The sequence below is a fragment of the Mya arenaria genome, chromosome 3, assembly GCF_026914265.1.
Source record: "Mya arenaria isolate MELC-2E11 chromosome 3, ASM2691426v1".
Lineage (NCBI taxonomy): Eukaryota > Metazoa > Mollusca > Bivalvia > Myida > Myidae > Mya > Mya arenaria.
In genome coordinates, this window is record NC_069124.1 from 41,377,976 (window position 1) to 41,392,353 (window position 14,378).

The 14,378-nt window shown below is 34.7% G+C and overlaps 1 protein-coding gene across 1 annotated transcript; it reads right to left on the reverse strand.

Annotated features, from left to right (window-relative positions):
- Window positions 1-6,531: 6,531 nt before the first annotated feature.
- On the reverse strand, window positions 6,532-8,001 carry LOC128226025 (uncharacterized). Its single transcript, XM_052935924.1, has one exon. The coding sequence runs from the start codon at window positions 7,999-8,001 to the stop codon at window positions 6,532-6,534; it is 1,470 nt and encodes a 489-aa protein (XP_052791884.1).
- Between the last annotated feature and the right edge of the window lie 6,377 nt (window positions 8,002-14,378).

Sequence of the window (14,378 nt, forward strand, 5' to 3'; positions counted from 1 at the left end):
CAGGAGTGAACTAGAGCAGTTTTAGATTTTTAAGTTGTTCAGGATAATTGTATTTTTGTGGCTCCAGGAATGTGACGGTTTTATCAAGCATAAACATGACCATAAGCTTCTTCTGAAATTTTCGCATTTTAATGAAACTCTTCATTATTTGCCCTTTACATAAATATTACAATATAATAGTAAACATCATCAAAACATTTAAAAATATCCTTTTTGTGTTTCAGATGTTCACGATATTTGTCTTCAAAAGTGGTCATAAAAATATTTAATTCTATGTGGATATCACAAGTAAACACCCTAAGAATACCAGTCGTCTAATTAGAGTGAATAAACGACAGAAATAACTCAAACGGGAAAAAGGCTGATAACAGCCCTAACATAACACATATTGAAACCATTTTCAATATCGAACTGCTAGGGGCTGCTTAGAGATCAATTTAATGTTTGATTAGGAAATTCATTATTTCGGATAAATAGTTCGACAAACGTTTGTTTCTCTCAAGATCTTTGCTTTTGGCAATGATGTCTGCATTAGATTGCTGAGTTTTTTAATTTTTAGCTGTGGTTAAATTATTCCGCAGATCTAATACTCTTTACTCTAAATACGTATTAGCTTTTAAAATGTAAAGGAAATCTAAATCGCTGTAAATCTAAACGTTGCAGAATGCACATAGTGTCGAAGGATAGAAATTAATTCATTCGCAGAATTGAGTAAGACATGACCAATGTTTAACCATTGGTCTTAGAATAGTTGTTGTTTTTTACTATAATATTAACTTTCTTACATACATTAATCACTGCTTTAGCTCGTACGAGTATTTGATCAAATATGTCCGATGCTTTTTCCAATGAATTTCTATTGCCTCGAAAAGATACCTTGGTAAAACGTTTTTTCACCATGTCATGCATATGTTGTGCCTTGTGAATGATGCTGACTTTGATGTATACGACTCCAACGTTAGGTTTAGGTAGTTGTTGAAACATACAAATCTTGACACCGACATGAATATTCAGTACGCAAAACGTATATTTCTAACTTTGAAGTATGCATTACTTGTGCATCGTTAAAAAGACATTCGACATGCGTTCCCGTCCGGGTTTTGTTTGCTCAATACATCTGGAACTAAATAAAATGCTTATGTGAAAAACTACAGAAACAAGCTCAGTAGCCAAAGGTTTAAACATTAACCCCGCTTAATGGCAAAGGGTAAACACCAAAGACATAGAACACAAAAAAACAAAACAAGAAACATGGAACAACATCACAAATCTCCACAAACAACACAGTGCATATATACTATAAAAATCTAGGTATGTTTACCAACTAGGGGTTTTAAACCAGTTTACGTGCACAAACCTTACTCTTATCCCAACAATCCTGAATACAGAAAAAACGTAAAAAGTAAATTTTATCACAGTATACTTTATTTTTAATTTAAAAACGACTTATACAATTTTGTAGTCCTCTCCCAAAAACCCATTTCACATTATGTTTCATTTGATGCAATTGTGTTAATTCAAAGTCAAATGCATTTTCCAGCAAGTAAAACACGAGCGATATCTGAATTGTGCTACATTCTCTTGTTGTGATCTAATCCACGTTCACATTTCCCATTAAAATTGCCAAGTCAAACTAACGATGACACGCGACAAATCTGCTTAACAAAAGAACAGGAGATTCCTTATCGTTAGCCTTCTAAAGGGCAGGGATCAAAAAGGTTAATTTACACGGTAGTTCTAGATGTAAAACCTGCAAATCGTTAACTTAAGGTTTGCCGTGTAATTTAATCCTTAGTGTACGGTTCGCGAAAGATCCAAAGCTTTTAAACTTTATACTAAACAAACGTATAAAGTAGTATAAAGCAGAGGCAATATCTATTTTGATGAGGTCTCCAATTTTAAAGTACTAAAAGTATCTGCTCCATTTAATGCTATCATCAGTGACAATAACATACCAATACTTCTGTTTCCTATTGGTTTAATTAGCATATTATAAAAGCACATCTTTAAAAAACACACGCACAAATTAAAAATTCTGTTTTGATGTACATTGGTACATATAGTTGAAATGAGTTTACATGCATAGTGCAGGCACTTCATTAAATTATGAACTTCAAGAAACGGTAGGAACATGAGTGAAACAATACTGTTTGATATGTTTCATTTATTCCATTCTTGAATGTATAGATCGGGAAAGATACAACTAAGTGTGTTTTCGGTTGACATCAAGTATCTACTGGTTCTGCATTTATGATGACTGTTCTTTTATTAAGTATGTGGCGATTGGTTGTCTTTGTTTTGTATGACTACATTCTATTTAGTTATGCTATCGGATCCATCACTCTCTGCATTAAAAAAGGCGCCAGCAAGCATACGATGGCAACATATTTGCTTGGCATATGTAAAAGGCATTAACAGACAGGAAAGCAGCAAAAACATCCAAACATCTCTATCTAATGATTCCACTACAGACAATAAAACATATTACAGTCAATTCGGCCATTTAGAATTATTATATATTGTAGTCCACAGAGTTCTAAAAAACTAGAAGAATTTAAGACAGTTATACCTTCCTTTATCGCTTGGTACTTACCTCCTTCTCTCAAATCATCTGAAGCCAAGGTGTTTATCAGACACCGTAAATAATCATCTGTAGTGTAATGAAATTCATAGTATCATGAGTTCCAGTTCTATTTCGAAAAAGAACAAAAATGCTCATCGAGAATCTAATTAAAAAACTCCTCTTTCAATCCTATTTTCAGAGATGATGGGACCTGTAGTCATGGAAGGCGGCTAGCAATCTTCTTAAACATAAGCAAACATTCCCTTAACTTAGAAGCAATGGCCGTCCATTGACAGCAGAAGCATGTACATTTATATAAATGTCGTCAGACATTTATAAGAGACGGCCAAACAATGACTACCCGGATCAGGTTGACCACTTGTTTTATAAATGGCAGCTTAAATTGGGCTTAATACCTTTTGGCTCTTTTGTGATGTTTCGGTTTTGCTTAAAACCCATATTCTTAGTTTAAATTAGCAATGTAGAAATATCTATAGAGGCTTATGTGCATTATTTGTTTCGCTAATTTAACTGTGTACCGAACAAGAAAACGTAGTATCGTTATTGTCTGGCATTTTTGTCGTCGGTGGCGGCGCAACCTTGCCAATTCAATAAAACATTTTCATGATATTGGTAAACATAAACCATAATAAAAATATGAGCTAAAGTATACAACTTCAGCACGTTTAATTGTTATATCCACATCATGATATTCTGATTATTTTTTATAAAGAATTTGACTTCACCATACCTTATTCAAGATATTCACATAAAGTTGTGTACACATTTAAAAAGTGGAATTATTTCAAAGTGTAGCAAGACATGTAATATTGATAACATATTGTTATTTACGTTTCTTGAGCAAAACTAAGCCGTGAAATGTCTCTCTGGAATGTTTAAATGGTATTTTAATACTCAAATGTCATACACCAAATGTTACCTATATATCTTTGGTTTTATTTTGCTTTATAATGTCACATAAAATTGATATGGCTTTCAGATTGCGTTAGACCCTCTCAGATATTCTAAATATGCATATTGTATAAAACGCTTGGGTTCTGTATTATGCAGGAACGTTGCTAATAAAAGGCATTGATTATTTTAATTTTCTAAAACGTATTAATTAAATGTTATACTGGTTTGATAACGACTCACACAAATCATATCATAAACCGTATTATTCATGAAAGAAATGTGTAAAAGCCATATGAACTTGACGCCCTAAAGTGGACTTGGTCAAGGCCGAAAAACCGAATGGAATAGCGGCGCCATGTTTTGGCGTTTGTGGGAAGAGGATTTAAGATTTATCTTCCAGGGCATGCAACTCGACAAATGAATCTTGTAGCTCTCTACAAAATGCGAACTGGTTTATTTCGTCAGTATATTTGTTGTTTGAATATTTATCTTAATTGCCATGCTCGTAAATTGTTCACTAAAAAAAGACGAAAACTGTTACTGAATAAACGCCAGAAGTTTAAAATATTAAACCATTTTCTATAAACCAGATAAATTCATCTGAGCACTAAAATATACCCCTTTTCCAAAGAAATCCTAAAATACCGTATACTGAAACCACTTAGAGATATATAGATTTATTTCAGCAAGGGATGCATAACATTACCAATCAAAACATAAACAGAAAATATAGAAATATAACCTTCATGCATATATTGATCAACCATTACATACACACCAGCACCAAGGATAACACAAAAAGAGTCCCGAGAACTTTAGTTTCCATTGTGTTCCTTACTATTGGAGGCATTAACTAGAGAGGCAATTGCAAGCTTCCATTTAAAAAAAGTTATATCATACATAGTTATAATGATATGACTTTAAATTAGTATCACAGTAAGTAATTGCAGTAGGTTGAAAATATATTCATCACAAATATATCATAACTTTCTTCCAAAGCATAACACAGAATTACGAAAAAAATATAATTTTCAATGAAGCACAAGCTAATTTAAATGAATAAATTTCATAAGAGGAACCCGATCAGATTGATTAATTACAACTTATTATTTTTAGAAGGTACCCAAACTGATACCTAACCCTTACTCTAACACTTACATTTCGACATGCTTCAATGAGTTATTAATAAACTATTATTATTATTATTATTATTATTATTATTATTATTATTATTATTATATACCGTATTTATATAGCACTCTTTTCATTCGTCATGAACGTTCAAAAGTGCTTTACAAAGAAATAAATACATCACATACATGTATATGACAAACAATTTAAAATAAGTTACAGATAAATACAGAGACAGTTAATACGTTATAAATAAAAAAACGAATTAAATGAGATAAAATGTCCATCCACAGGTGACTGTAAAACAACAGGAAATTGACATATAGAAATAAATTATAAAATGAACAGACCCGCTAAAACCTGTATTAATTGTCCTGTACTTAAAAACAAATAAAAATATAAAGATAAATCATTCAATATTTCCTAGTACATGTACACACAATATAAAAGGAAAACAGGATAAAATGAAATAAAATATTGAAATTACTGATAATACACATTACTCGATGAGAGTACGTCGGATCAATGTCACAGTCAAGTCAAGTACCGATACAATGCGGTTAACACGTTAAGTTTCATAGAACTGAATGAATAAGTGTGTTTTTAATGCCCGTTTAAAAGAGTACAAAGTGTCACAATCCCTTATTCCAGATGTTAGGGCATTCCACAGTTTCGCGGCCGCAACTTGGAAGCTCTTCTCGCCATATTTCACTGTTCGACTTGATGGGACGACCAATGTTAGTGATTGATTTTTAGATCGTAGATTCCTGGATGGTATGTACGTTTGTAACATGTCCGTTAAGTAGCCAGGACCTTGGCCGTTTAGAGCCTTGAATGTTATTGTCAACAGTTTGTACTGAATCCTTGATTCAACCGGTAGCCAATGCAATTCGCGCAGTACTGGGGTTATATGATCGTACTTCGATGTTCTCGTTATGATCCTCGCTGCTGTATTTTGCACAATTGTGAGTTTATTGATCAAATGCTTAGGAGCCCCGTATAGAAGAGAATTACAATAATCCAATCGCGACGTTACCAACGAGTTGACCAGAGTTTTAGTTGCACTTGTAGTAATATATTTCCTGATGTGCCCGATTTTACGTAATTGTGAGAAGGCATTTCTACACAAATTATTCACATGATCTTCCATTTTAAGTGTTGGATCAAAGTACGCTCCAAGATTTCGGACGCAATCCGATTGTTTGATCTCAGAGCAATCAACTGTCAATGTAACATCTGAAACCTGTTTCAAATTTCTATCGGATGAGAAAACGAATAATTCAGTCTTATCAGAGTTAAGCTTTAACATGTTTAAGTTCATCCAATTAAGAATATCTCGCAGACATAGCTCAACTCGTTGCACTGCTACGACAACGGAATTTTCTTCAGTCGGTTTAAACGAAATATATAACTGGGAGTCGTCTGCATAAAAGTGACTCTTCAGTTCATGATTCCTACAGATAGCACCGATAGGTTTCGTATACATGGTGTATGCTTTCGGTCCGAGTACTGACCCTTGGGGCACACTGTACTGTACGTTCACTGGCGCAGAAAGCTCTCCGTTGACACACACCGTCTGATGACGGTCAGTGAAATACGACTTTATCCAGGCCAAAGACTTGTCTGTAATACCGAAATGTTTTTCTAGCCGCTGAAATAATGTTTCATGGTCGATTGTATCAAAGGCGGCAGACAGGTCTAGCATAACAAAAATAGTGACCTCATTATTATCCAAGGAATTAAGAATGTCATTTTGTACCTTTATAAGAGCGGTTTCAGTCGAGTGGTATTTTCTGTAGGCAGATTGGTTCATTTCATGTAGAGCGTTCTTTTCTAGGTGGGTTTCGATCCGCGCATCTACAACCTTCTCTAAAATTTTGGAGAAGAAAGACAGATTGGACACCGGCCTGTAGTTCTTGAGATCATTTGCATCTAAAGTCGGCTTCTTGAGGAGAGGTCTGATTCGACTGTTTAAACGCCTTTGGTACATAAGCACTATCTAAAGATGCGTTGATTATCATTGTCATCATCGGTGCGAGTTCCCCGAGACAGTCTTTCAATAGCCAGGTTGGTATTGGGTCCAACTCGCAGGACTTGTTGGATGACTTCTGAATAATTGACTTAACTTCTTCCTCCGTGACACTAGAGAACACTTCGCACTTAGTACCAGAGTGAACGTCTTCTGGGTAATCCGAACTTGATACAGATTGTCGATGTGAGGTGATACTATCCCGTATTTTCTCAATTTTATTAACAAAAAAATCGCTAAAATCCTGTGCCATCTGCTCTGGCGATGAATGTGATGGAAGGGTTACTTCATTGGATTTGCCAAGAAGAGTATTTGTTACCTTGAATAATTTTTTATAATCATTGCCACATTGCGTGATTTGGCTTGTATAATAGTCAATACGAGATTGCTTGAGCAGTTTATTAACCTCCGAGCAGTGTTGGCGGTATATCTGATGGTCAACTGCCAGTTTGCTGTCACGCCACTTACGTTCCAACTTCCGCTTCTGATGCTTGGCATCGTGGAGGCTTTCTGTATACCATGGACATGACGGTCTGAGCACGATCGTTTTTGTTTTCAATGGCGCATGTTTATCTATGATAGCGTTAAGTATATTTGAGTACTCTTCAACAGCTGTGTCAATATCTAACGGTATAATTTTATTTCCGAAAAAGTCTGTATTGCGAATGTCTTCTCGGAGATTGTCTATGTTAATAGAACGCAGCTTCCTGTAAGTCACAGTCTTGCGAATTGGGGGTGGTCTAGACGCTGATGCATAAAACATGACTGCGTAGTGGTCGTTCAAAACTCTACCATTCGAATCCGACAAGCAGGGGTCAATTACTTCAATACTAGAGACGTAGCGTTCATTATCTCGAGTTATAAGTACGTCTAACGTGTGCCCAGCAGTGTGTGTAGGTTTTTCTACGTGTTGTTTCATGCCACAAGCATTCAAAGAGCTAACGAATTTGGTAGTGTTTGTGTTGTCTTTTACATCAAGGTGAAAGTTCACATCGCCCACAATAATAGTTGGCTTTTCTGATGTTGCATACCTTGCGAGAAATTTAGGCCATTCTTGCTCAAGAAAGATGTTGCTTTGTAATCCGTTTGTTTTGCTAACGGGCGGCCTGTATATGACAGCAAAACATAATGAGTGTGAGCCAATCATAACATTGCAATCCATGTGTTCGAACTGAGAATAAATATTATCCTTGGTTGATGACTCAATGCGTACTTTTATGGGAGTTTTGTATACCAATGCCACACCACCACCGCGCCGTCCGCTTCGAGGAACATGTTTCATTGCGTACCCCGTTGGCACGAGCTCGCTTGAACATTCTCGGTCAATAGAACTTCCAAGCCACGTTTCAGTAATGGCGCACATATCAAGATTGTTTGTTAATATGAAATCACATATCGATAATGTTTTATTTTTCACCGAACGAGCATTAATAGCGCTAATTTTTACATTTCTCTGACCTTTCGTTTTTGAACAGTTATCAATATTCACACGTGTTAAGTTTCTCTGATTCACAACAGCTTTAATCGGCACAACCGCCCTCGATCGAACAATGGTTGTTATAGCTTGGGGCAGGGATCGAATGTTTCGGGAGTTAATACCATGGTTAGAGTCCCAAGCTCTTTTTGGTCTGCTTTTCCCGCCTCTGTTCCCTCTATATTTCCGTAGCCCAACGTATTTTAATCGTTTCCCTATAAAAGGATTAAGTCCCGTTAGTGCACTCATCGATTGTTCTATGAAACGCAACACTTCACTAGTATAGGTAATCCTAGATGAATTTCGCTCACCATGACACATATTTCCTTAGGGCAAGTTTAGGTGATTTAGTAATACCACACAAATAACAAGTAAATAAAATTATGAAATATGTGCAATAGATAAATAAAATTTCAGTTTTCTCAAAAACTACTTTTCCTAATTGATTATTTTTTCCGAATTCTCATCCACACTCACATATAATCCAACGTGTCCACTTTTCACTATATATTCCAATCTAGAACTTATAAAAAATCCAAAAAACAGTGAGAGCGCAAACAATGCAGCCTACACTCTGGCGCATGCGCAGTACATTTTTTAGTATTGATATGTAAACTTAAATCACACAATTCATTATAAGACTAAATTATCGAGCATGTGACTCTCAGAAACCTTGAAATTTGATAAATGATCTATTTTGGTCATACTAGCGTATTTTTGTTCAGAATTACAGAATGACGTTAAACCAAACCTTTACTTTGGGTAGCCAATTGTCCCCTTTTTCTAAGTCGTGTTCTGTCGTAATGCATTTCTTCTTGGGAAGTAAAATGTTTTTTCGTGCAACATGTCTGTTATAAGTAAAGCTAGAGACATTCAATTTCTTTAAGCTGTTCAATTAAAGCGAGACCATTAGGGGAACTTTGATTTTTTTTTATTTCAAACGTCTATTTCAACTTTCATCTCATTTTTCTAAGCTTACTTTATGTCAAAAGCTGATATAGTGGCGTAAAACAAAGCAAAATACCAAGGCAAGGAAATATTTGATTAAAAATCATATGTTTATCTAACAAGGACAGTTGCCTGTATTTTATGCTACCATCTTACAATTATTCCAGACGTTATAAGGTATGGTGAATAAAGAAGATTTATCGTTTAGTGCCATCTACTGCCAACTTGAGTCAGCTGCTGAGCTCTTTGATATCATGCACTACGTTCAAACGTAGAATTTATCACTGACAGATGAAGCGTTCGATTAACATCAACCTATACCTACCAGCATTCAAATGATGCCTATTGGTTTCCGAGTCCACAAAAACAGTTTCCCCTTTGATCTTCACCCAAGTCTGTTTTCGATTCTTAAATAAAATATCTAATTTATATTATTCCGGAAAGCATATCTAAACGAAACATTTCACAGAGCTGTAGAGACAATAGAAAATGCAAACGGAATTATTCAAACACTAAGTGTATGTATCATTTTATATGGTGGGAATGACACAAGGAAAGTCAAGTTTCAGTTATACAACCACTCATACATACGATGACATATTATTAATACATTGTGTTTGTCTACATATTGTTTATAATTATGAAAGCATTATTTACATTATATTTACTTCCTGAATTGAAACAACGAGTATTGGCTTTACAGTCAAGTAGAGCAATTAGCCTTCTGTTTTTGAAGCGTTTGCATCTTTATCAGTCATACTAACAGTAGCGCTAGCATCCTCGTTTAATTGATGTCATTACTTGGGTTGGTATTATAAAACCAATAACTATAGCAATTATTTCTCAATTTGTCAACAACATATAACAAGTATAACACAGTACACACACATTATGTAAACTATGATATTACTGTAAAACGATAGGGAAATGAAATTTATGTTACTTTAATGTGTATAAAAATGTTGTTCATCTTCAACAATTTTAATAAATCAGTAATTTCTAAGTACAAATGTCATTTTTTTTTTAAAAACCTCTCTACAGCCGACCCATTTTTTACAGCTTTCATTGCATAGCGAACCAATATAAGAGCAGAATGCGTTAACTTTTATAAATATAAACTTTTTGAATCTGGGATTTTTTTTAATGATCAACATGGAAGCAGTTATATGATTTCACTAAACAGTTTGATTTCCTATCAAACAATACATTTCCTATTCCTATTCAGACTAGCGATAAAAAAACGGACATATCCATCATTTGCATGTTGCACAGCACTAAACCGTCTGGTCCGAGACATGTTTCTTTGTTTTTGAAGCAATATTTCGTAATGTGACAAACTGTATCGAAATCGTACTCTTTTGAATAAGAAAAAACTATTACTTTCGCATTCTCGTGTGTCTTTTGATGAATATGTCGATGTTCTCAAAAAGGTTATTATCTCACTATCTGGTAATAGAATTGCTGTATGTGTTGTGAAATTCCAGATGACTTCACACTGGAATGTTCGTTTAAACTTCTTATTTTATACGTTTCACATCAGCGAGAAATTATTTTGTACAGGCGAGAACATTTGTCGAAAAAAGGTACATTCATTAATGTCAAAATGCTATGTTATTGTCTTCACTCATAAATAAGCATGCCATTGAGCCTAATGTTTCTTACTGTATCATTCATTCCCCTCCATATATTGCCGACCTCTGAGACAACTGCAACTAGGCTATATATGTATACATATAACGCGATTTCATGTCATAAATAATCATGAGGTCAAGCAAAAAACCCTGGTTATTTGTAACAGATCTAGGCTTTATATGTTGGACACGTTTTAGTTAGGATTTACCCACGTATGCTTACTATTTATGCAACAATCTTTGGATTTACGTTTGTCGCAATGCATAACTTCCTCGATTTTTTTTTATTGCAAATCAATATTGTTCGGCAATTTTTTTGTCCAAATATCATTTTGATTTTCTGTTTACATATGACTATTAAACCACGTGGCATGCACACTGTGGTGCTATGATCTCTGTAAATAGCACGACAGAAGTATAAGGATCAGGTTTAAGCAAAGCAGACCCGGTCAAAGCTATTTCTTTTGAAGTATATAAGTGAAAAATGAAGTATAAGGATCAGGTTTAAGCAAAGCAGACCCGGTCAATGCTATTTCTTTTGCAGTATATAAGTGAAAAATGAAGTATAAGGATCAGGTTTAAGCAAAGCAGACTGTCAAAGCTATATTTTTTGCAGTATATAAGTAATAAATGAATTTACGTTATTTTTGTGTATTTGTTACATACATTGATACGTGTCCAAGGGAATCGTTTCTTAAAACACCCAGTTCTAAGTGAGTCGTTTCTTAAACTTGTTACTTGTAGAAGGGTAAGAGGACAGTGATAACCTGACTGTTTCAAGATGCTGCCAATTACAACATGCTAAACAATATATGACTAAGAGAACAATAATTCATTGAAAGACTTAAAACAAATCCGTAAATAATCAGAGTCTAGAATCACCAGTGCATAACTATGCTGTTGACATATCCGTTCATGTAAGAATGATTATTGTGACACGTTTGAATAGCACTGTAATGATACTATTTGCAGTACATGAACAATCATTAAAGTGCACGTATCAACTGCCATTAAAGTGAAATCGGGTTGGCGATCAAGAATTTGCATAATGACGATATGTATAATACGTCACGTTATGTTCTTTAATTTCAAGAGCAAATTTTATAACACCAAAACGTCATACATAACTGAAACAGTAAAATAACTTCTGTAATCAGCTGCTCTTCTGGTAAATGAGACACGAAAACAGAAACTAACAATTAAGTTGCGTGGGTGCTGGAAATGAGCCATTACAGTTAAACAAGTATCAAACGTTGTTATTAACTATAAGTTAAACAATACAGCTTTGCAAGTCGTAATAAACGAAATGGATGAGTGTACCATTACCATTTTAAGCAAACATAAGTCTATATGTAGATTCACATTAATAATAGTGTCACTGTCCCTATCCGGTAAGCGCAGGGGTTCTCTCCAAGGCGTCGCAGGCATTTCGTTTTCCTTCCCCACACAAGACAACACTTGCACAAAACATCGTTCCATCGAGAGTGACGAACTAATTGTTTATTCAATTGTCTTCAAAATCGTTGTAAAACAAGTAAGGTCTAAACTGACTCTTTTGCTGTGCGATCCTGTTATGGCCATGTCAGTGTCTTTTGGCCTGTTGTTGGCATGTTCAGTTAATAGTGTTGATTATTATTTTAAGATACAATCTGGTATTGTTAAAATGTAGTCACATGTTAACAGCAGATATAACAAACAAAGCAAAATATAAAAAGGTTTCAATTGGTAATGTGTCATTTTGACATTTTCATGTAATTTGTCAGATGGTGGCGGTCCTGTTCAAGATGAATGTAAAAAATGACCTATAACAATGTACTGAGTGTTTGTTTTGATATTAGAATTGTTTTGCACTAAATCCGTCAGATTTAGCATCCGAAAGGAACTTAATTACATTCCGCGAAGTAGTTGATTTTATTCTGAGAATTTATGTCGATTGTCATTGCACTGTCAACAATATCGTCGGGTCGTAAAACAATTTTACTGTATGGTTTGTTTTCCTCAGCCTGTTCTAGTCGTGCGCATTATATAAATGGCATTTCCCTTACAGTCGACGCTGAAGGTGGCCGCATTTTGTTCCGAATACTTCTTCATTTCTTTTCCAAATCCAGGAACAAAAAAAAACTATTTTAAAAGTCGGCTTACCAAATAATGCCATTTGTTTAGGTACGGCGTACAGCATAACGCGTACCTTTTTTATGTTCATTTTGCTATTTATCCGTGCGCGCTTGTTGTTTTTGCAAAAGAAAGAAAAGGCTTTTAAACTGGTATCGATGTTCAAGGCCCTTTTTAAAGACAAGTACATTAAATGAGAAAATCAATTGCGAGCACTTAAATATCGACCTTGAGCATTTACAAAAGGCGCCAATCAAACAATCTGAGTGAATTTACCAACTATTTACTGTCTGGCATAGTTCTGTTAAACGTTTCGCATGGAACTCGTCGGTACATTCGGTGAAAAAGTACTGTTATTTAGCAAATAATAAGGATCGAAATTAGTTCTTGTGAACGATTTATATGCGTGATATGTTCTTTTGTCAGATTTAAAACACAATTGTTGCCAATAAGCTCTTGCAGATGTAATAGAGAAAATAAAGTTTTTAAACTTCTAATCCTTGCGACGATTCTACCGAATTGCTTTGTTTGGCACATTACCCTTATTATATGAAAAAAACGATAACAACATTCCTAGGAATTTGGGAGAAAAAAGTTCCATCCGAAGAAACCGGATTGATATAATGATCTATATTTTGTTCTTCAAAAACGTAAAACTTCATATACAAAAAACATAATGTTACTAGCATATTAACTGTTTCTTGGAAATATGTTTTGTATTCAGATTTTCAAATTCATTGTCAAAAAGTTATACCATTAATTGGTAACATATTGCCATGTTTTGTTGAAGTTATTTGTGTAGTTAATCTTATTGAAAATGGTTGCATCGCATTAATTAGTTCGTATTTCAAAATGCTCGCGCTGACGTTTTGAGGTTGACAACGCAACGGCTAACGCTATAAAACAGTAAATTTGTTCATGCCTGAAGGATGAAATAGTTGGATAACCTTTTATTACAGTGAAACATGTCGTGTTTTAAAGAATGGAGAGCTTTATGACAGTCATTGAAAACTCGCTATAAACTACCGGAACAAATAGCAACATTTGTTTTATATTGATAACACACATGATTTAAGATGTATTGATTACACTCTTATTGAAAGTTTCTTCAGGCAATCTTACAGGAACAATAATATCATATATTGGTCTCCTTCTTTCCAAATGTTTTGTTAAATAATATTGACGTACAGAATTGCACTAGATAGCGCAGAAACGTGTCGCCAGGTTAAGTGTTTACGCATACCTCTATAGTATTAATCAGTCATATCAATGCTATCATTCATACTCATAGTCACAGCTCTGCTTTTTCATGTAATCGTTTACATTTACCCCTTCATATCGCATTGAATTTCCGTTTAACATTATTCATAGTGGTGATTTATCGCGACGGTGCATGCATGCGCATTCTATATGTTCAGGTATTCTATACGCAAGCCTCAAAATCGCCGTTCTTGTTCATTTGTTTAGAAATGACTGCATATTCTGCAAGTTAACCTTTCCAGTTGCAGTAACATGGGAGAAATAGTTCTATGGATTATCGTCGAAGCAGTAACCAACCCACTCCTTCGATACTGA